The 20885-nt window shown below is 48.8% G+C and overlaps 1 protein-coding gene across 1 annotated transcript in view; it reads right to left on the bottom strand.

Annotated features, from left to right (window-relative positions):
* LOC132384052 (sorting nexin-32-like) overlaps nucleotides 1–11881 on the bottom strand; it is a 65775-nt gene extending 53894 nt beyond the window's left edge. The window contains exon 1 of the mRNA XM_059955344.1: nucleotides 11719–11881. Coding sequence (XP_059811327.1) covers nucleotides 11719–11760 — 42 coding nt within the window. The 5' untranslated portion in view covers nucleotides 11761–11881. The remainder of the gene's footprint in view (nucleotides 1–11718) is intronic.
* Nucleotides 11882–20885: the final 9004 nt, after the last annotated feature.

Genomic DNA, 20885 nt, shown 5'->3' on the forward strand with positions numbered 1-20885 from the left:
GCATCTGCTCTGCTCCAGGGAGGGAATGTCTATCAGAGATCCCCACCACCTGCAATACGCCATCATCGCGTGGCTCCCGTCAGGGAGGCGGGACAGAAGCTCGGTGGCCTACACCACCAGGTTCAGGAACAGCTACTTCTCTTAAACTGGGGCTTCACAACCTTTTTTTGTGCCATGGACCAACACCATTAAGTAAGAAGTCTGTGCACTGTGGGTTGGGGTCCCCTGCCTTAAATCATTTGTTGTTGGCACACACCTAATTACACAGATCAACAACACCATGACTGCTGTAAACACTTTGCATTTTGTTTGTTCCAACTGTGCTCTTCCTTGTAAAATAAATCAGAATCCCGATTCACATCGGCATGTCTTGAAATTTGTCGTCTTTGCACCAGCAGTACATTGTAATTCACGAGAAAAAATGCGAATTAAAGTTAAATTAAATTAGTGCAAAGATAGAAATAAATAGTGAGATAGTGCTCATGGGTTCAATGTCCATTTAAAGATCAGATGGGCAAAGGGAAGAAGCCGTTCCTGAATCGCTGAGTGTGTGTCTTCAGGCTCCTGTACCTCCTCCCTGATGGCAGAGGGGAAGAAGCTGTTCCTGAATAGCTGAGTGTGTGTCTTCAGGCTCCTGTACCTCCTCCCTGATGGAAGAGGGGAAGAAGCTGTTCCTGAATCGTTGAGAGTGTGTCTTCAGGCTCCTGTACCTCTGAGCGAGCAATGAGAAGAGGGCATGACCTGGGTGTTGGGGATCCTTAATGATGGACGCTGCCTTTCTGAGGAAGTTGCCCTGGTCACTACAGAAGCTAGTGCCCATGATGGTGGGTATAATTATAGACACATAGAAAACCTACAGCACAATACAGGCCCTTCTGCCCACAAAGCTGAGCCGAACGTGTCCTTACCTTAGAATTACCTAGGCTCATCCATAGCCCTCTATTTTGCTAAGCTCCATGTACCAGTCCAGGAGTCTCTTAAAAGACCCTATTGTTTCCACCTCCACCACTGTCACTGGCAGCCCATTCCACACACTCACCACTCTCTGCATTAAAAAAAACTTACCCCTGACATCTCCTCTGCACCTACTTCAAAGCACCTTAAAACTGTGCCCTCTCATCATCTTGTACACCTCTATCAGGTCACCTCTCATCCTCCGTCGCTCCGAGGAGAAATGCTATTTGCTTACAACCACCCCCACCCCCCCCCCCAATGCATTGGGTGTTTGACAATCTTTTTATTTTAAAATGGGTTCTTTTGGGGTCTCTCAGTTTCGTGGCTCCCTGTAAGGAGACTAATCTCAAGGTTGTACAACGTACACAAACTTTGATAATAATGCATCTTGTCAATGAATAAACATACAAGTTCGGCTAACAAACTATTACTTAACAGACACACCCACGAGCGAGCTCCCAGAAAATTCAAAAGCCCCCATTGTGCATACAATTCATTTCTAAAGACAGCAAAAAGTAGTTTCCTCCCCTTCCAACAGTAATAATTGTTCTTTCTTATCGGTCTGATGTGCTTTGGTGCCATTCACTACAACAGAGATAGCATATTCTCGGGAGACACGTACTTTATACAGTCGGCCCTCCTTATCCGCAGATTCCGCACGCGCGGCTTCAACCAACCAGATCGGGAAAACCCGGAAGTTCTCTCCAGCACTCGTTGTTTAAGCGTGTACAGACTATTTTTTTTTATCATTTTCCCCTAAACAATACAGTATAACAACTATTTACATAGTGTTTATATTGTATTAAGTATTATAAGCAATCTAGAAATGACTTAAAAGTACAGGCAGTTCCCGGGTTATGAATGAGTTCCATTCCCGAGTCCGTCCTTAAGTCGGATTTGAAGACGGAACAGGTACATCCGGTATTATTTAGCGTCAATTAGTCAAATGTTTGTCTTAGTACATAGTACATATTTTACCTTTCTATACATATAAAACACTTAAGAAACATACATATTTCAATAATTAAACCACTGTGTTGCTTAGTAATAATTGTAGCTTTCATCGGGACAGGGCCTTTTACACGCTCCATTAAAATTGTTCCGATTGTTGACCAACTGTAGCCTAACGCTTTTCCAATGACCGATGGCGTTTCACCTCTTTCCGATCGCTTTATTACTTCCACCTTATTTTCCAATCATGATCGTGATTATTTTTGTGAACAGAAACACCGCGGATTCAGAGCTACGCCACCGGGTCCTAATGTCCACTGCACTGAACATGTTATATAAAGTCTGGGGTTCCGCTGGGTCCTAAAGACCACCACACTGAGTCAGGTTAAATAAGGGACTTGAGCATCCACTTTTTTTTGGTATCTGCCGGGGGGGGGGGTCTCAGAACCAATTCCCCCACAAATAAGGAAGGCCGACTGTACATGTTCAGCACCGCCTGATGAGCCTGTACCGTCCAATTGCTCCCATTAACATACTAACTGGTCTCCTCACTGAGAGCAATGGTACTGAACTCGGGTCACTGGCGCTGTAACAGCGCTACGCTCACCCCTATGTACCAGCGGGACACCGACCCATCATCAAATGGTGGGGGGGGGGGGAATTGGCCCCTTGGAACCGACCTCTCTGCTGCACAGGAGGATGGTTATCGATGGCCAACACACCACTGGGAGCCTCTGGTCCCACCCAAGATGAAAACGCAGAGCGTAACAGCTACAGAGAAAGGCAGTGTCAGCCAATATTAAAGTGCAAGGTCATAACGAAGCAGATTGCGAGAGTCCATCTTCTTATACAGATAAAGTGTCTGATAACAGCGGGATAGGAGCCATCAGGGATACCTGCACATTTTAGGAACAGTTTAACCCCCTCCACTTTAAGATTTCTTTGATTTTTTTCAGCTGCTTTACCTGAGATACCATACCGACTTATGGACGCTGGTCATATCGGTGCCCAGAGACATTTATGAGTGCTCTAACTGATTGCATCAGTGTCTGGTATAGAGAGGACAAGATCGGGGTGGGGGGGGAATAAATTGCCCAAAGTTGTAAACTCAGCCGGCTCCATCATGTATCCTGCCTTCCCAGTATCCAGGAAACCTTTAAAAGGCAATGCCTCAAAATGGGGGCATCGGTCATGAGGACCCCCATCTCCCAGGACATGCCCTCGTCTCATTGCTACCATCAGGGAGGAGATACACACTCAGCGTTTTAGTAACATCTTCTTCCCCGCAGTCATCAGATTTCAGAATGGACTTTGAACCCGTGAACACTACCTCACCATTACTTTTCTTTCTTTGCACGACTTCAGATTTTATTAATACGTATCGCAACGTACTAGTGCCCACGAAATTCCACGACGCATGCCAACGACGTTAAACCTGATTGTGAACCTTTGCAAATGCTTTCTGGATCACTTGCCAATCATAAAAAAGACGCACTGCTGACAGAGCAGCTCAGGTGATTGGCAGAGGCCCCAGATTATTTAATTCAGGCACATTCATTCATAAAGAAATAGTGGATTCCACTTAATCGGGACGCCAGTTGATCAGGGCAGCCTCTTAATTGGGACAACTCTAAAATTAATCGACAAGATTGCCAGGACTTTATTCGCTTATTTGGGACACTCCTCATCAAGCGCTGTGTCGTGTGGCGTGGGCGAGTGCGGTCTTTGTCGACAATTTTTCTACAGAAGTGGTTTTGCCATTGCCTTCTTCTGGGAAGTGCCTTTACAGGACGGGCGAACCCCCAACAATTATCAATACTCTTCAGAGATTGTCTGCCTGGCGTCAGTGGTCGCATAATCAGGACTTGTGATCTGCACCGGCTGCTCATGACTCTGATCTGTGGGGGCAGAGAGGGGCTGTGGGGGTGGGGGCTAAGCAGGTGTCATACCTAGCCCACTTAATTGCAACAGGAGACTGTGGCTGATCAGGTCCTAACTAGCGTCAGTCACTTGCACTTGTGCAGCCATCGGCACTACACCGTGATTAGAGTCTGCAGTTTTTATACAGCATCAGTAGTGTGTGTTTGTGTTCAAAAAGGCAGTGATTTTTGTCACTGATATGCGACGAGAAGCAAGCAGCAAGACAAACCATAACTCTTTTGCTCACAGTGGTCTCAAACATTCAGACCCAGGGATGCCAGAAACAGCTGGGAGTGAAAATTAAACGATTCATCTACTTCAATAAGAATTAGGAAGAATGTGAAGGTATCCACAATCACCTTGAATGTGTAAAGAGGGTTTCTTCTTTTTGTTAACTAGCAGGAATGCTAATTTACTGATAACGAGAATGGTATTCCTTTGTAAACCAAATGGGGATTAATGTTCTTTCTTCTGAGTCTGTAAGCTTTTGTTGACGGGCTTTTGGGCAGATCGGCGCGAGGGGGTCGAGAGAGAGGACGCAATGCTCTAAGCTGGGCGAGGATCGGACCCCAAAGGGGGGTCTGAGGCCGGGAGATTCTCCGAGGACGGGGGGGGGGGGGGGGATGAAGCTAGATGTGTTTGGTTGACCACTCGGAGGGTCCTGAGCTGTTTGGAGAGTCGAGGAGTTCGGAGGGTCCTGAGCTGCTAGTCGAGTAGTTCGGAGGGGATCGAATGGTGGCCAGAAGACTTCAGTAATTGAGCTCCAACGGTTGTGCACGAAGTGGTTTGGACTTTGATAAGTTTGGCGCCTTTTCTTTAATTTTCTCTTGATATATACTGTATCGTTATTAATCACTTAGTTATAGTAACCTTTATAAATTGTACTCATTTAATCGCATATGGTGTATTGTCTGTTTTTGGGCGAGGCGGGGACATCACACAGCATCCACACCAGCTGATTACCCAGTTTGGCGGGGCCGAAGGCTGCTCCCCCTAGACGAGAACGAGCTGAGCGAGCCTGAGGTGACCCGAGGGGTTACATTGTGGGGTGCTCGTCCGGGGTTGATTTCTGTGAAAGCTGTGGGATCGCCCTCTTTGGATTGTGTCTGCGGCGAAGAGCTGGTGTGCCTTTGTGGGTGTGCGATTGCTGGTTATCGCTACGTGTGTGTTGGGTGGGGTGGCTGCTGTTGCTAGCCTGGAGGTCGTTGTTCGATTTCCGACTAGTGCTGACGAAATGGTGGTGGGACCATGGACTGTCCGTACTGTTTGGAGAGTGAGGAGTGACAGGTTGGGATGTTTCAGCAGTGGTGAGCTCCGCCCGGTTGTTGGAATAACGTCCAGCCCTAAAGGGGCGGAGCGGACCCCTCAGTTGTTGGGTGAGTGGCAGTGCTTGGCTGAGGGAAAGCGACAGGGACGGGTTGAAAGTTTGAGTAGGCGGGCTGGTGACTTTGTTAGAACTGTCGGGTGTAATTACCTCGAAGTGACCGCTGCCAGTTCTGGGAATGTGTGGGAAAATGTGTGTGGTTCGACTGGAAGTCAAATGCCGCAGCTGGGGGGGCTTATCATATCCGTGGCAGGAGATTGGTGGGAAGTTTTTAGGGTATCTCTTTTTGCCTAGGGGGGCAGATAAATTGCTTGTGGTGCCAAGGGGATCTGCCAAGGGGATCAGTTGTTCCGTTGATTCGAGAGGTGTCGGGAAACTTAGAGGAGGCCCAGTGGGGGAACGGCTTGGGGTCTCTGGGGGAGCACGTTCCCAGCAATGTACCAAGGAACTCCCGAAAGGAACAGACTCTATTCCTGAAGGCTTAGAGGGGCCACGCGCACAGGTGTTGTTACGGATGGATGGAAGTCAAGTTAAAGCCATCCTCGGCACCGGGGCGCCGGTTAAGTTGCTGTACAGCTTGTTTCATAACCGTCATTGGAAGCATTTACCCTTGACGACATTGAGAACACTGGAGATTCGGGGTACCAGTGCCGGTGATTATCCAGACGACGGTTGTTGGTCAGTGAAAATGGAGTTCTTAGAGGCAAATGTGGAGGAGACTGAGGTTCAGGAATCGTTAATGCTGATGTGTCCGGACCCTGTTGAGACGGGCAGCGTTTCTGTTCTAGAGAGAACCAATATCCTGCTGGTGCGCTTGGGGGCCTGCCCGGAGGAGGCGGGTGAGCGTTGTTTGTAGGCGTTGTCGATGCACCCAGAGTCTCGAGCTGATTGTGTGGACGTGTGTAGCAGCATTGGGCTGATACCGAATTCAAACAAGAGCCATTGGCGGTACGGCCTGGGGGAAGTATCTGAGGGTGAGACCCTCCTAGTGGACGCTGCGAAATACCACGAGGGAGCGGAGTTGACTGCTGAAGACACCTCGGAGAGAGAGAGGTTGCGGCAACTGGCCCCTGAAGCCGTGGAAGACCAAGGCAGCGTGTGTGTGGATTGTATTGCGTTGAAGAGGCGCACTGTCAGTGACCAGAATATGGCCCTGAGGGCCAGAGAGGCGATGGCCTGTCTGAGTGGTGTGAAGTGGTTTAAGGTGCTGGATCTGAGGAGTGGATGTTGCCAAATCCCGATGAGTGGGGCCGACAAGGAGAAGACGGCCGTTATAAATTCCCTAGGAGTCTTCGGGTCCGAAAAGATGCCACAGGGCATATCTGGAGCCCTTGCAACCTTCCTGCTGGGCAGGTGGAAGACCATAGGGGATGTGGAGGCATTTGGAGTTTTGGTGTATGTGGATGATCTCTTGGTGTTTGGATTTGCCTCAGGAAAATATGAAGTGAGGTCGTTGCAGGAGCAGCTGAGAACTACCGAGTTAAAAGTGTTTTCGGGACACATGCCCGGGCTGGCGAAGGTCGAAGCTCGTGAGTGACTGTCTCTACGGAACCAAGTTTGAAATGAAGACGGAGAGACTGGAGAAAGTGATCTGGAACCATTCGGAAGACTTACAAGTTGGAGAGAATGTTGTCTGACTGAGGGTAATAGCAAACTGAGAACCCGGAGAAGGGAGTTTGCGGAGGTGAAGAAATTACAGACAAATCTCAGAAGAGAGAAGCGGAGGCTTGAAGGGAACCTGAAGGTGACCATCAACAGTTCAAATGAAGTGCAAAACCTGAAAGTTGATCTGGAAGAAGTCATGAGGAAGAAAAAGCTGGAGAGAAGTGCAGTGAATACTGAACAGGAGGCTGAAGAGACTGCGGGAGCAGTGCAGGCCACGTGTTTCCGTTTGGAGAAGATCAAACAGCAGCTACCGATCACAGGAATGAGGAAGAATACAGATTCGATGGATGATGTGCTGGATGTGTGGTACATGCTGCCTTTTGCTGACTTTCCCTCGACTGAGGAAGAGATCTTTGGCCCTTCTCCCATTGAGTCAGGTGTAGCGGGGAGGGTTAGCTGTGTGCAGTGTGGGGCATGAGTGAGAGGTTGAGAGAGGAGTTGGTAGTGGGCCCAAGGTATCCCCAGTTGTGTCCGAGCCTGAAGGGTTTAGGTGAGGGGGTACGGAGGTCTCAGAAGGGTTAGGGAACTCCCAGATAGTTGGCCTAAGTAGCGCCTGAGGAACAGGGCGTGAGGGTTACTGTGTGGGGAGGAGATGTCACTGTTTGTACTTGGGTTACGGTGTGTTGGCAGGAAAGGTGGCGAGTTATTTAGTAGTCATGAGGACATGACTTTTATTTGGTGGAGGGAGAGTGTAAAGAGGGTTTCTTCTTTTTGTTAACTAGCAGGAATGCTAATTTACTGATAACGAGAATGGTATTCCTTTGTAAACCAAATGGGGATTAATGTTCTTTCTTCTGAGTCTGTAAGCTTTTGTTGACGGGCTTTTGGGCAGATCGGCGCGAGGGGGTCGAGAGAGAGGACGCAATGCTCTAAGCTGGGCGAGGATCGGACCCCAAAAGGGGGTCCGAGGCCGGGAGATTCTCCGGGGGGGGGGGGGGATGAAGCTAGATGTGCTTGGTTGACCACTCGGAGGGTCCTGAGCTGTTTGGAGAGTCGAGGAGTTCGGAGGGTCCTGAGCTGCGAGTCGAGGAGTTCGGAGGGGATCGAATGGTGGCCAGAAGACTTCAGTAATTGAGCTCCAACGGCTGTGCACGAAGTGGTTTGGACTTTGATAAGTTTGGCGCCTTTTCTTTAATTTTCTCTTGATATATACTGTATCGTTATTAATCACTTAGTTATAGTAACCTTTATAAATTGTACTCATTTAATCGCATATGGTGTACTGTCTGTTTTTGGGCGAGACGGGGACATCACACAGCATCCACACCAGCTGATTACCCAGTTTGGCGGGGCCGAAGGCTGCTCCCCCTAGACGAGAACGAACTGAGCGAGCCTGAGGCGACCCAAGGGGTTACATTGTAGGAAGAATGTGAAGGTATCGACAATCACCTTGAATGTTACAATGAACACGAAGATTTGGAGGATGCAATTGTTGAAAGCATTGTGTGAAGACTGTCCATTATCTGCACAGTACTAGGTGTCGGGTGCTGAATTTGTTCATTTACAGTCAAAAAGCAAAAGAACATGACAGTGTACACTGGATGAATTCCTTCATAAACTATTAGGAACTAATACTGTTTTATTGTAGTGCAGTGTTATTGATCATGTTCAAATTTGTTCCATATTTTCACTTAAGTTTTTTTTAAAACTTAGTTTAAAAATGTATTTTAAAGAACTGCTTAACTATCTCCATGAAGCTTCAACTAATTGAGGCAGCCATTTATCTGGGTGAAAATGTACTTGACCAAATGAACCACGATCAACCTTATTAGACAATCCGTGTTCCTTTGCAAATAATGGCCAAGGGATCTTCTGCACTTTGCCAGAGAGAAGAGTGGGGCCCTGGGAAGTTTTGTAGATCAGAGGGAAAGAGTGCCTTACCATTCCTTTGGTAGGGATGCATCTCCACCCCACTACTATGTACAGTCAGAGGACTATAAATACTTCAACTACTGCTTCCTATAAAGCAAACTTAGACATCAGGACAGGACTGAACGGGGGAAGGGGAATAAAAAAGGTTGCTAACAGGGTTTCAACACAAAACTGACCCATCTCTCCTCAGAAATTAAAAAAGTAGCAATCCTTTACCATCCGATGAAACACATGATACAAGCCTAATCCTGAATCACCACACTCGATGCCCCAGTTTCCAGTGTTCAACTCACTTTTATAAATAGACTTACTGCCCATCCGATAATGACACCAAAAAAATTTTTTTAAAAAGGATCTAGAAAAACGCAAATTAATTTCCTCTCCCTGTTAGGAAGTCCCAAGGTATCATTCTCACCAAAAGGGAGGCCGTTCGGTCCTTCAAGCCCAGATCAGCTCTCAGAATGTTTCCAACAATCAAAGATAGTCTCTCAGTGTGAGGGAGGCACAAGACCCAGGAGCAAATTAGGCCATTCAATTCCATTCCATCATGGCCGATTTATTTTCCCCCTCAACCCCGTTCTCCTGCCTTCTCCCCCCCCCCCCCCCCCCCCCGTGATCTCTAATGCCAGGAGTAATCAATTGTGGTCATTGATGTAAACAACATCTATCACTTGTATCTTTCAATATACACATGCAACCTTCAAAACCTCACCAAACCTCCAATTTAAATATACCCAATGACTTGGCCTCCACAGTCACCTGTGGCAATAATTTCCAGATTCACCACCCTCTGGCTAAAGAAATTCCTCCTCATCTCTCATGCCCTTCTGAGGCCATGCCCTCTGGTCCTAGGCTCATCCACTAAGCCCTCCATGTCCTCAAGACATTATTCCTGTTTCTCATGACAGGGAGGCCATTTGGCCCATCAAATCTAGTCTATCTCTCAGAACATTTCCCTCAGTCAACAAGGTATCAAAGACCGAACTCCAATGCAAGAAACTTCAGAGTCAATTAGCAATTTTTCCAGACAGAGAGATGGACAAGCTAACCAGGGTGGCATGGTTGCATAGTGGTTGGCACAATGCTTTACAACACCAGCCATTTGGGTTCAATTCCCGCTGCTGCCCGTAAGAAGTTTGTATGCTCCCTCTGTGGGCTTTCTCTGGGTGCCCCGTTTCCTCCCACAGTCCAAAGGCAGACTGGTAGATAGGTTAATTGGTCATTGATTAAGCTGCGGTTTAATTAGGGGGGTTGCTGGGCAGCATGACTCAAAGGACCAGAGGGGACTGTTCCTCGCTGTCACTCTATAAATAAAAGTGGCCAGGGTCATCTAGTCTTGGTGGTTGAGGAATAGCAAACTGTCAACTGGAGGAATTCAGCAGTTCAAGCCGCTTCTGTGGGGGAAGAAAGGATTAACTGACATTTTGGGTCGAGACAGCTCAGCAAGATGGACAACAAGCAGGTAACGTGAAGGCTGGTGGAGCTGTGGACGGTGTAGGAGTTGCCGTGGGTTACAACGGGACACTGACAGGAGGCAGGGCTGGGCTGAGAAGTGGCAGATGCAGTTCAATTTGTAAAGAAGAAGCGCGAAGCGATTCACTTTGGAATGTCGAACTTGAAGGCAGAGTGCAGGGTTAATGCCAGGATTCTTAGCAGTGCAGAGGAACAGAGCGGACTTGAGGTCCACATCCACAGATCCCTCAAAACTGACGCACACATTTACAGGGCAGTTAGGAAGGCGTACGGTGTGTTGGGCTTCATTAGTAGGGGCGGGGGGATAGATTTGAATTCAAAAGCCGAGAGTTAATGTTGCAACTCTATAAAACCCTGGTCAGACCACACCGGGAGTATCGTGTTCAGTTCTGTTCGCCTCATTATCGGAAGGATGTGGGAGCTTTAGAGAGGGTGCAGAGGAGATCTACCAGGATGCTGCCTGGATTAGAGAACATGTCCTATGAGGCTAGACTGAGTGAGCTAAAACTTTTCTCTTTGGAGCGAAGGAGGATGAGAGGTGACTTGATAGAAGTGTACAAGATGATAAGAGGCATAGATTGAGTGGTCCGCCAGAGACTTTTTCCCCAGGGTAGGGATGGCTAACACGACAGGGCTATAACTAAGACGTTTGGAAGAAAGTGAGGGGGTGGGGGGAGGGATGTCACCTCTACCCCGCCCATACCAGACAGTGATACTCTGTTGGAACTTGCAAGTGATTTTGGTAACATAACGAATTTCCTCATGAAATACAGTCACTGTCTTTATAGCTGCACTGATACGTTGGGCCCAGGTTAGGCCCTGACGCTCAGGAACTTGAACTCGCTCACTCTCTCTAATCCTTCTAGGAGGATTGGTGTGTGTGTGTTCCCTCTTCTTCCCCTTCCTGAAGTCCACAATCAATCAGTTCTTCGGTCTCACTGATGCTGAGTGCTGCGACATCACTCAACTTGCGGTCCTATCTCCCTGTAGTTTTTATACCATTCCTGGCCACTACGTCTGTTACATCCGGCCCTTCCCAAGGGAAGGTAGGATTTTTTTAGTTCATCACCTCCAGACAACAGTGCCCCTCCCCTTTCCCAACGTTTAACTCCCTCCTTCAACACTGGCCTAGTTTATGGGAGTTAACTCCCGTCAAAAATGGGGAGGTTTCATCCCAGCAAGTAGGAACGAAGAGTACTGGAGGTGGAATGGGACTGGAAAAAAACACACAGAGGCAGAGAAAGACACAGATTGAACACAAGTCTTTAGGGGGGAATTATCGCGTTAACAATAAACAATTTACAATTGGCAGCAGGCAGCAAAATACAAGGGAGCTCAGAGACTGAAGAATGGAGTGAGTAAGAGGTTTAACAATGCTAAATTAGGGCTGTTTCGTTGCAAATTAAAGTGCAGATTACCGATCACTGTCTCTCTCCCTCCCTCCCTCCCAAGCACTTGACTGCCCGCATCAGCTGACCCACTTCTTAACCGGTCTGCTGACTGAGGGACGAGGCAAAAGGGGTTTCCAGTTCACCAGATTTGCCTGTTAAGATTATTACCTTGGCATCTTCCCCCTCGAACAGGTGAGCGTGCTCCTCCATCGCTCTGCTGACCAGAACGCCTGCAGTCCTGGCTGGGATGACTCCTCAGGACGGTGGGAGGTCCAGACTGCCTACGAAGCCCCGTCCGCGCTGCCCTCTTGTTAACGCGCACGCCTCTTCGGCAGCTGGCCCCGCCGCGGCTCCGATTGGCTAGGCCGCTCGCCCTCCTGCCTCCCATTGGTCCACCTCCCGTCAATCAAAAACGGCCCGCCTCGTTCTTAAGGGTAAACTGATAAAAATCCCCCCCTCCCACACACACCCGTGTTTTACACGGTGGTTATTATTTTTACTCTCTGCACACCCGCCCGGTTTAAACCGTGAAAACAGTTTTCTTTTCAACATACTACTTGATTCAAGAAGATATTTTTCTCCTTTAACGGGAGAAAAGAAGTTAAGAAGTCTGCGTAACATGTTTTTAGATAAATATGTCATTTAAGGGTAGGAGCGGAACACGGCGTTAGTTTAACGTCGATTTCTGAGGGAGAGATGGTTTAAATGAACTTTGGGAAGAGAATTTTCCAGACGGCGGCCTCCTTCCGCGGATCAGTCAGCTGACCGACCCAACTCCCATCAGCCTCCGCGCACCCTGCGTTTGGGCGGGAATTTTGAACGCGGCTTGGCCGAGGCCGGGCGGCGGGTGACGTCGGGATCCAGGTGGGGGGTGACGTAACGCCGCGATGACGTCAGACAGGTGAGCGCGACATCAGGCCAGAGGGCCTGAAACAATCCTGAGAATCGCCTTCCCCACAGCCACCAAACAAAGACACACCGTGGAACCAGCTGAAAGAAAACATTAAACACCCAATGTGCACAATAAGCGAACAAATCGTGCAAATGACGGAACGAAATGAACAAGCTACGCACAGAGTATGAAACATCAGACCGCAGAGTCCTTGGAACAGTCTGGGAAACGCTCAGCATAGTTCAGTTCGCTGATGGTGTCGTTGGTTGGCAGGAGGACGCAGAGCCAGTCCGCCCCGATGAAATTCGCACAAAATAGCAATCTTTAAGAAAGAATGAGTGACCCGAAAGATGTCACAATGTGAACCACAGAGATTGATCTGTAAACCGCGCCGATTAAACCTTGCCCAAGAAACGAGACTCCGGCCACATCAAGCAAGAGAGAGAGAGAGAAAGGGGGACCACCCAGTCAAACGCAAGCACCTCCTTAAAGGAGCCACGAGCAAGAGAGACTCAGAGCAGTCAGATGCAGTTCTTCCTTCCTCCAGGAGCTGCGAGAGAGAGAGAGAGCAGACAAATGCAGTCCTTCCTTCCTCTAGGAGCTGCGAACGAGAGAGAGAGAGAGAGCAGTCAAACGCAGGCACCTTCCTCCGGCAGCTGAGGGAGAGATGGCAACTGGTCGAACGCAGGCCAACGGCACTGAGCACTCCGGACTTGTCCTTGTTGATCTCAAACTTGCTCGACGCTGTAATTGGCGGAAAATGGAGTCGATCATGGTCTCTCTAGGTCTCACGGGCTCCAGGCCGCTCTCTCTGCTCGAAATCTCACCGAACTCCTTCAGAGGAAGCAAAGTGCCTGATCAGTCAAACAGCCCAAAAAATGCACTAACAAAATATAAAGCGCAGGTTCCACTAGTAACAGGATCGTATTTGAAAGAAGTATTTTGTACACCGTCCCTGTTGGTCACGTTGTTCACTGGTGCCATCTCCTCTCTTCAGTTGATAGCCATGTCAGACCTGACCTGTTAAGCATTTCCAGAACTAATTTTTTAAATCCAGATTTCCAACAGGTACAGAATTTTTAAAGTATTGATATTTGTAGTGGTTTCTGAAGATTCAAAAGTTCATCTTATTGTCAAAGTAAGCATGTACAATTTGACTCTGGTATCCAAACCCATGAACTCTCACTATTTTCACTATACCTCACTATTTTCTTTTTCGTTCTTTCTTGCACTTTATGCACTATTTCAATTAAATATTGTATATTTGTTTCAAAATGTACTTTATAATTCTTTTTTTATTATTATATATTGCAATGTACTGGTGGCACAAAACGACAAATTTCACAACGTATGCCAGTAGCATCAAACAAAAGCACCATTGGGAGAATACCTGAATCCCTCTTCCTTGGTGGACAGAGCGAATGAGCTCGGCAAAACGGCCTCCCAATCAGCGTCGGGTATCGCGGGAGCACTGCACACAGGAGGTGACCCCAACAGACTGACAGGTGAAATGTCACCTCACCTGGAAGGACTGTTTGGGGCCTGGAATGGTAGTGAGGGAGGAGGTGTAGGGGCAGGTGCCAGGAGGGGAGATCAGTGGGGAGAGACGAGTGGACGAGGGAGTTGCGTAGGGAGCGATCCCTGCGGAAAGCAGAAAGTGGGGGGGGGGGGGGTGGGGAGGGAAAGGTGTGTGTGGTGGTGGGATCCAGTTGGAGGTGGTGGAAGTTGAGGAGAATTATGTGCTGGATGCAGAGGCTGGTGGGGTGGTAGGTGAGGACAAGAGGAACCCTATCCCTGGAAGGGTGGCGGGAGGATGGGGTAAGAGCAGACGTGCATGAAACAGAAGAGATGCGGTTGAGGGCAGCGAGGATGTTGAAGGAAGGGAATTCATTTTCTTTGAAGAAGGAAGACATCTCCTTCATTCTGGAATGAAAAGCCTCATCTTGAGAGCAGAGGTGGCAAAGACAGAGGAACTGAGAGAAGAGTTTTTACAAGTAACGGTGGGAAGAGGTATAGTCCAGTTAGCTGTGAGAGTCAGTGGATTTAAAAAAGAAATCAGTAGATAGGCTTTCTCCAGAGATGGAGACGGAAAGATCAAGAAAGGGGAGAGAGATGTCAGAAATGGACCAGGTAAATTTGAGGGCAGGGTGGAAGTTGGAGGTGAAGTTGATGAAGTTGATGAGCTCAGCATGGCTGCAGGAAGCAGCGCCAATGCAGTCATCGATGTGGAGTAGGGGAGCGATGCCGGTGTAGGTTTGTAACATGTAACACGCAGCCGGCAAAAAGGCAGGTGCAGCAAGTGCCCATGGCTACACCTCTTGATTGAAGAGGAAGAGCTGAAGGAGAAATCGTTGAGGGGTGAGGACCAGTTCCACTGCACAGAGGAGAGTGGTGGTGGAGATGAACAGGTTGAGTCTTGTTTTAAGTTTAACTAAGTTGCGTGAATGATGAGGTCAGCATGGAATGTGTCGGAGCCATGTCGAGCCTAATAGGGCTATTAAGGGTTACCGGGAAAAGGCAGGTAGGTGAAGATGACCCTGATCTTACTGAATGACGGAGCAGGCTCGACGGACTAGCCTCTGTGTCCGACATTGAGCGTGTGTGTCTTCAGGCTCCCGTACCTGATGGTAAAAATGAGAAGGGGTGATGGGGGTCCTGAATGATGGACGCTCCATTTTTGAGGCATCGCCTTTTGAAGGTGTCCTGGGAGATTGAGGGGAGACTGGACACAAGAGCACCAGCTGAGTTTACAGCTTCCTGCAGCTTTTCCCGAACCTGTGCCGTAGCCAATCCATACCAGACAGTGATGCCACAATTTAGAATGCGGCCCACCTGTAGCAACTTGTGAGGGTCCTTGGTGACATACCAAGTATCCTCAAATAGTAGTGATTGACAATTTCTACCTTGGGAGAGAAGATTCAGACTGTCTGCCTTACCCCAGCCTGCCATAATCTTACAAACTTCTATCATTTCTCCCTTCAGCTTCTGACGTGCCAGAGTTTTGTTTTAAGAGATTAGCTTCATTTGTCACACAAAAGGAAACACACAGTGAGATGCATCGATTTGCGCCCATGGCCAATACAGTCTGAGGAGGTGCTGTGGGCACCCTACAAGTGTTGCTCCACTTCCCACACCAGCAGAGCGCGCCCTAACCGGCATGTCTTTGGACTGCGGGAGGAAACTGGAGCACCCGGAGGAAATCCCGCACGGTCTCGGGGAGAACGCACAAACTCCTCACTGGCAGCGGCGGGAATCCAACTCCGATCGATAATGTGTTACATTATGAGGCCACTTCCCAAGTTTCTGCAGCCCCTGGTGATCTTCAGTATAATTCGTAAGACAATGTCCTAAGCAGGGACGAGAGTTGGGATCACACCTGGTCCGCTGGAGAACTTTAATTCAAGTAATTACATAAATTTGCCGTTAAAGGTGTGAATTAACACCTTAGGATTGTCATGTGAAATGCTTGTGGTTTATTAAGGGTTGGAAGCTGCCTTACTAATCCTCAGGGACCATGGCAGTGTAAATATTTTCATTAGTGGGAGAGTCATCACTGCAAGTTCCTCCAAGAGGACCACCGCCTTATCGTTTGGTTTGGAGGCTTGACCCAGAGAGCTATACTGGCTGGGGTCAGGGCTTTGGCTCCTGGTAGGGTCACCCTTGCCAAACAGGTCAAAGGTTAGAGGCGAGTCTGAGAGTGGTCCACCGGTCCTCCAGGTTTGGAGTTAACAACCCTGACCGGTAAAGCTAAATAGTTATGGGAACAGCACTGAAGAATCCTTCTACATCTGAGTGGGATGGTGTTCCTGAGTCCCCACCCGGGTCTGGAATGACTGACAGTGGTGAAAACCGAGCTCACGTGACAGCCGCCAGAGACGGAGGACCTTCACCGCTGCCCTGAACGGGCAAAAGGTGAACTGCAGTTGGAATGGATCTAAAACCGGGGAGCATAGAAATTTCATCTCCGAGAGGGAGAAGAATCTCAGGAGCAAACACGAGGAAATCTGCAGATGCTGGAAATTCAAACAACACACACAAAATGCCGGTAGAACACAGCAGGCCAGGCAGCATCTACAGGGAGAAGTGATGTCGACGTTTCTGTCCGAGACCCTTCGTCAGGACTTGTCTCAGGGGTTCTCTGCCTGCAGGTCAAGAGCGTGAGACAGAGTCACAGAACGATGCGTTGTGCCTACAGGCCTTTCGGCCCAACTAGTCTACAGCAGCTGCTTGAACAAATCAACATCACTTAGAGGCTAAACACAGGGGTGGGAGGGAGCAGGTTGATCCTGTACGGTGCACCTTCCAACCCGAACCAATAACAAGGCTCCAAACTTGACTGATGGTTTTTATATTCTGTGTTTTTTTTTTAATCACCTGTTCCTTTTCCGTTTAGTTGTGCGAGGGGAGAGCGTTTGGGGGTTGATATTCTGTTTGTTCTTTGTGTGGGGGGGAGGGGTTGTTTTTTTTGGGGTGGGGTCAATGTTCCTGTTCTGTTTTGTGTGTGTGTGTGTGGGGGGGGGTTTCGATGGTCGGGATACCATTCATTCTTGTACAGGGGGTGGGAGGTGGGTCTGATGTTTCTCTCTGAATGGCTTTCATGTTATTTCTTTCTCTCGTGGCTATATGGAGAAGCCAAATCTCAAGAGTTGTGTACGGGCACATGCTTCGATAATAAATGAGCCCTTGAACAAACAAGGCTGCTTAATAAATTAAGAGCCCATGGTATTACGGGAGAGATTCTAGTGTGGATGAAGCAGTGGCTGATTGGCACGAAGCAAAGAGCAGGAATAAAGGGGGCCTTTTCTGGTTAACCGCCGGTGACTAGTGGTGTTCCGCAGGGGTTTGTGTTGGGACTGATTATTTTTATGTTATATGTCAATGATTTGGATGGTGGAATTTGTGGCCAATTTTAAAGATGATATGAAGATAGGTGGTGGGGCATGTAGATCTGAGGAAGTAGGCTACAGAAGGACTTAGATTAGGAGAATGGGCCAAGAAGTGGCAGGTGGAATACAGTGTTGGGAAGTGTATGGTCATGCACTTTGGCAGAAGAAATAAAACATAGACTATTTTCTAAATGGAGAGAAAATACAAAAATCTGAGGTGTAAAGGGATTTGGGAGTCCTTGTGCAGGATTCCCTAAAGGTTCATTTGCGGGTTGAATCTATGGTGAGGAAGGCAAATGCCATGTTAGCATTAATTTCAAGAAGACAAGAGGTGACTCTCTTTAGCCAGAGAGTGGTGAATCTGTGGAATTTGTTGACACCGGTGGCCTTGGAGGCCAAGTCATTGGGTATATTTAAGGCAGAGTTTGACAGATCCTTGTTTAGTGAGGGCACTTGGAAGAAATCCATGCGGTCATGGGGAGAATGCACAAACTCCTCACAGGGAGCAGCTGGTTGCCAAACCCCGACCCTACAGCTGGCGCCGTGAAGCGCCGCGCGGACTTGATCGTCTGGTCGAAGATTTCCATTTCACCTGAGCGCTGTGCAGCCAAAGGCTGACTCATCAAAATAAAGAGAAGGTAGCGTTGTTGTGGACTAGTTAAAACAAAGCCTTTATTCCGCCCCCCCCCCGCCTCCTCCCCCTCAGCTGAAGAGCCCCACCTATCCGACTCCGCATTCCCGCCGTCTTTCTTGGGGATGTGCCCCGCCCTGCTCCGGGTGCAGAGGATGTGGCTTGAATCACCGGGGGCGGGGGGGGGGGGGGGGGAGTGCACACTGCCTACCCGTCCTGCTGGTGCCTGTCTCGGTATGCAGCCAGTGTCTGACTCCTGGCTCCTCCTCCTCTTCCTTAGCTACTCCATTGGCAAGAGTACTAGAGGCATGACTCAGGGACAGTTAGCTCTCAGCTGTTTCTCCCACCCTCCACCCCACCCGGTCTTTCTCTGCTGCGATAGAATTTAACCACAGATGTGCCAGAGCAGTTTTGGTATGGAAGCGCAGGAGAGACCGCGAATCCTGGAGGCTGAAGTGACGCACACAATGCAGGGGGAGCTCGGCCGGTCAGGCAGTACCTCAGGAGCGATTTTTGTACCGAGGTGAGACTACCCTCGGGGTGGAGGAGCATCGCCTGGGTACCCTCCAACCTGATGGCATGAACATCGATTTTTTCCTTCAGATAAACTAATTGCCCCCCCCCCAGCTTCTGACCTGTTGGCTCTTCTCGCCTGACTATCAGGGTCCTCTCCTCTTCCCTTTCTCCCTCGGTCCGCTCTCCTTTCCTCTCAGATTCCTCCCCTTCCATCCCTTGACCTTTCCCACCCACCTGGCTTCATCCATCACCTTCCAGCCCTCCTCCTCCTCCACCTCCCCAATCCTTAATTCTGGTGTCTACCCCCTTCCTTCTCGGTCCTGAAGGAGGGTCTTGGCCCGAGACATTGACCGTCTATTTGTGTCCATAGGTGCTGCCTGACCTGCTGAGTTCCTCCAGCATTGTGTGTATCTGGGGAGGGAAATGCTCTTAGGTCATGGAACGTAGGACAGTACAGCTCCGAACAGGCCATTCGGCCCATCATGCTGTTCTGATCTCAGTGCCAAATTATGCTAAATGTCCTGTGTATTCTTCATAAAAGACCAAAAAAATATAGAAGCAGAATTAGGCCATTCAGCCAATCGAGTCTGCTCCACCATTCCATCATGGCCGAACCCAGATCCCACTCAACCCTATACACCCGCCTTCTCGCCATGTCCTTTGATGCCCTGACCAATCAGGAAACGATCCACCTCAAATATACACATGGACTTGGCATCCACTGCAGCCTGTGGCAGAGCATTCCACAGATTCACTGCTCTCTGGCTAAAAAAAAAAATTCTTCCTTTCCTCTGTTCTTAAAAAGTCGCCCCTCAATTTTGAGGATGTGCCCTAGTTCAGAATATCCCCAGCATAGGACACATCCTCTCCATAGCCACCCTTTCCAGTTCTTTCGACATTCGGTAGGTTTCAATGAGATCCCCCCCAATCTTCCTCCAAATTCCAGTGAGTACAGGCACAAAGCTGCTAACGCTCCTCATATGTTAACCCCTTCATTCCCGGAGTCATCTGCGTGAACCTCCTCAGGACTCTCTCCAATGACAACACTCCCTTTCTGAGATGCGGGGCCGTTCAAGCCCTGACCCATCAAGGATCTATCAACCTCCGCCTTAAATATACCGAACGACTTGGCTGAGGCGACGCATTCCGCAGGTTCGCCACTCTCCCTCCATTCCCGTCACATCAGAGCTCGGAACTCAGAATCAGGTTTATTATCGGGGAATATATGTTGTGAAATTCGTCATTTCGCGGCAGCAGGACAGTGCTGCAGTATGTAAAAATGATTACAGAAAAAGAATTAGTGCATAAAGAGAGCAAACTTAGTGTGGTTCGTGGACTGTTCAGAAATTGGACAGCTGAAGCTGTTCCTAATGTGTTGAGCGTTTTGTCTTCAGGCTCCTGTACCTCCTCCCTGATGGTGGTAATGAGCAGAGATATTCATGTGCCCATCTGAAAGCCTCTTAACTCCACCAAAGTGCCCACTCCACTAGTGCCCCTGGTAACCCACTCGAGGCGCCTACTGCTCTCTGCATAAAAAAACGCCCGCCTCTCTCTGCACCTTCAAGCTTCCCCCTTCAAACCTTAAGATCATTGCCTCTGGTTCTCGACATTTCTACCCTGGGGAAAAGACTCTGATGGCCTGACTGACTGGTGTTATTAATTCGGAGGTCCTGACCTGAGCCCAGCAAGTGGAATTACAAAGCACATCTTCATGGAGCGTGGTCACAGGAAACCAGTGTCCATCATCAGGGACCCCCACCACCCAGGACATGCTCTCTTCTTGCTGCTGCCATCAGGAAGGAGGTACAGGAGCCTCAGGACCCCCCCCACCAGGTTCAGGAACAGTTTTTACCTCTCAGCCATCAGGCTGCTGAACTAGAGAGGAGAACTTCACTCAACTTCATGCACCGTCAGTGAAATGTTCCCGCAACCTCTGGTCTCACTTCCAAGCACTCTTCATCTCACACGTACAAACAAGCTGGATGAACTCAGCAGGTCAGGCAGCATCCGTTGAAATGGCCCGGAATGTTGACTGCTCGTTTCAATGGATGCTGCCCGATCTGCCGAGTTCATCCAGCTCTTTTGTACGTGTTGATTTGACCACAGCATCTGCAGTGCACTTTGTGTTAACACTTCATCTCACGTTCTCAATATTTATTGTTTACTTATTTATTATTATTTCTTTCCTTTTGTTTGTTGTCTCTTTCACTCTGGTTGAACGCCCAAGTTGGTGCGGCCTTTCATTGATTCTGTAATGGTTATTCCTCTGTGGATTTGTTGAGTATGCCTGCAGGTAAATGAGTCTCACGGTTGTATATGTACTCTGAAATTTACTTTGAAGCCTGATCTCATAACTTCAGGTCTCCACTCAGCGCCTGACGCTCGAGAGAGAACAACCCGAGTTTGTCCA

Source organism: Hypanus sabinus, chromosome 31 (genome assembly GCF_030144855.1).
Source record: "Hypanus sabinus isolate sHypSab1 chromosome 31, sHypSab1.hap1, whole genome shotgun sequence".
NCBI classification, from domain to species: Eukaryota; Metazoa; Chordata; class Chondrichthyes; order Myliobatiformes; family Dasyatidae; genus Hypanus; species Hypanus sabinus.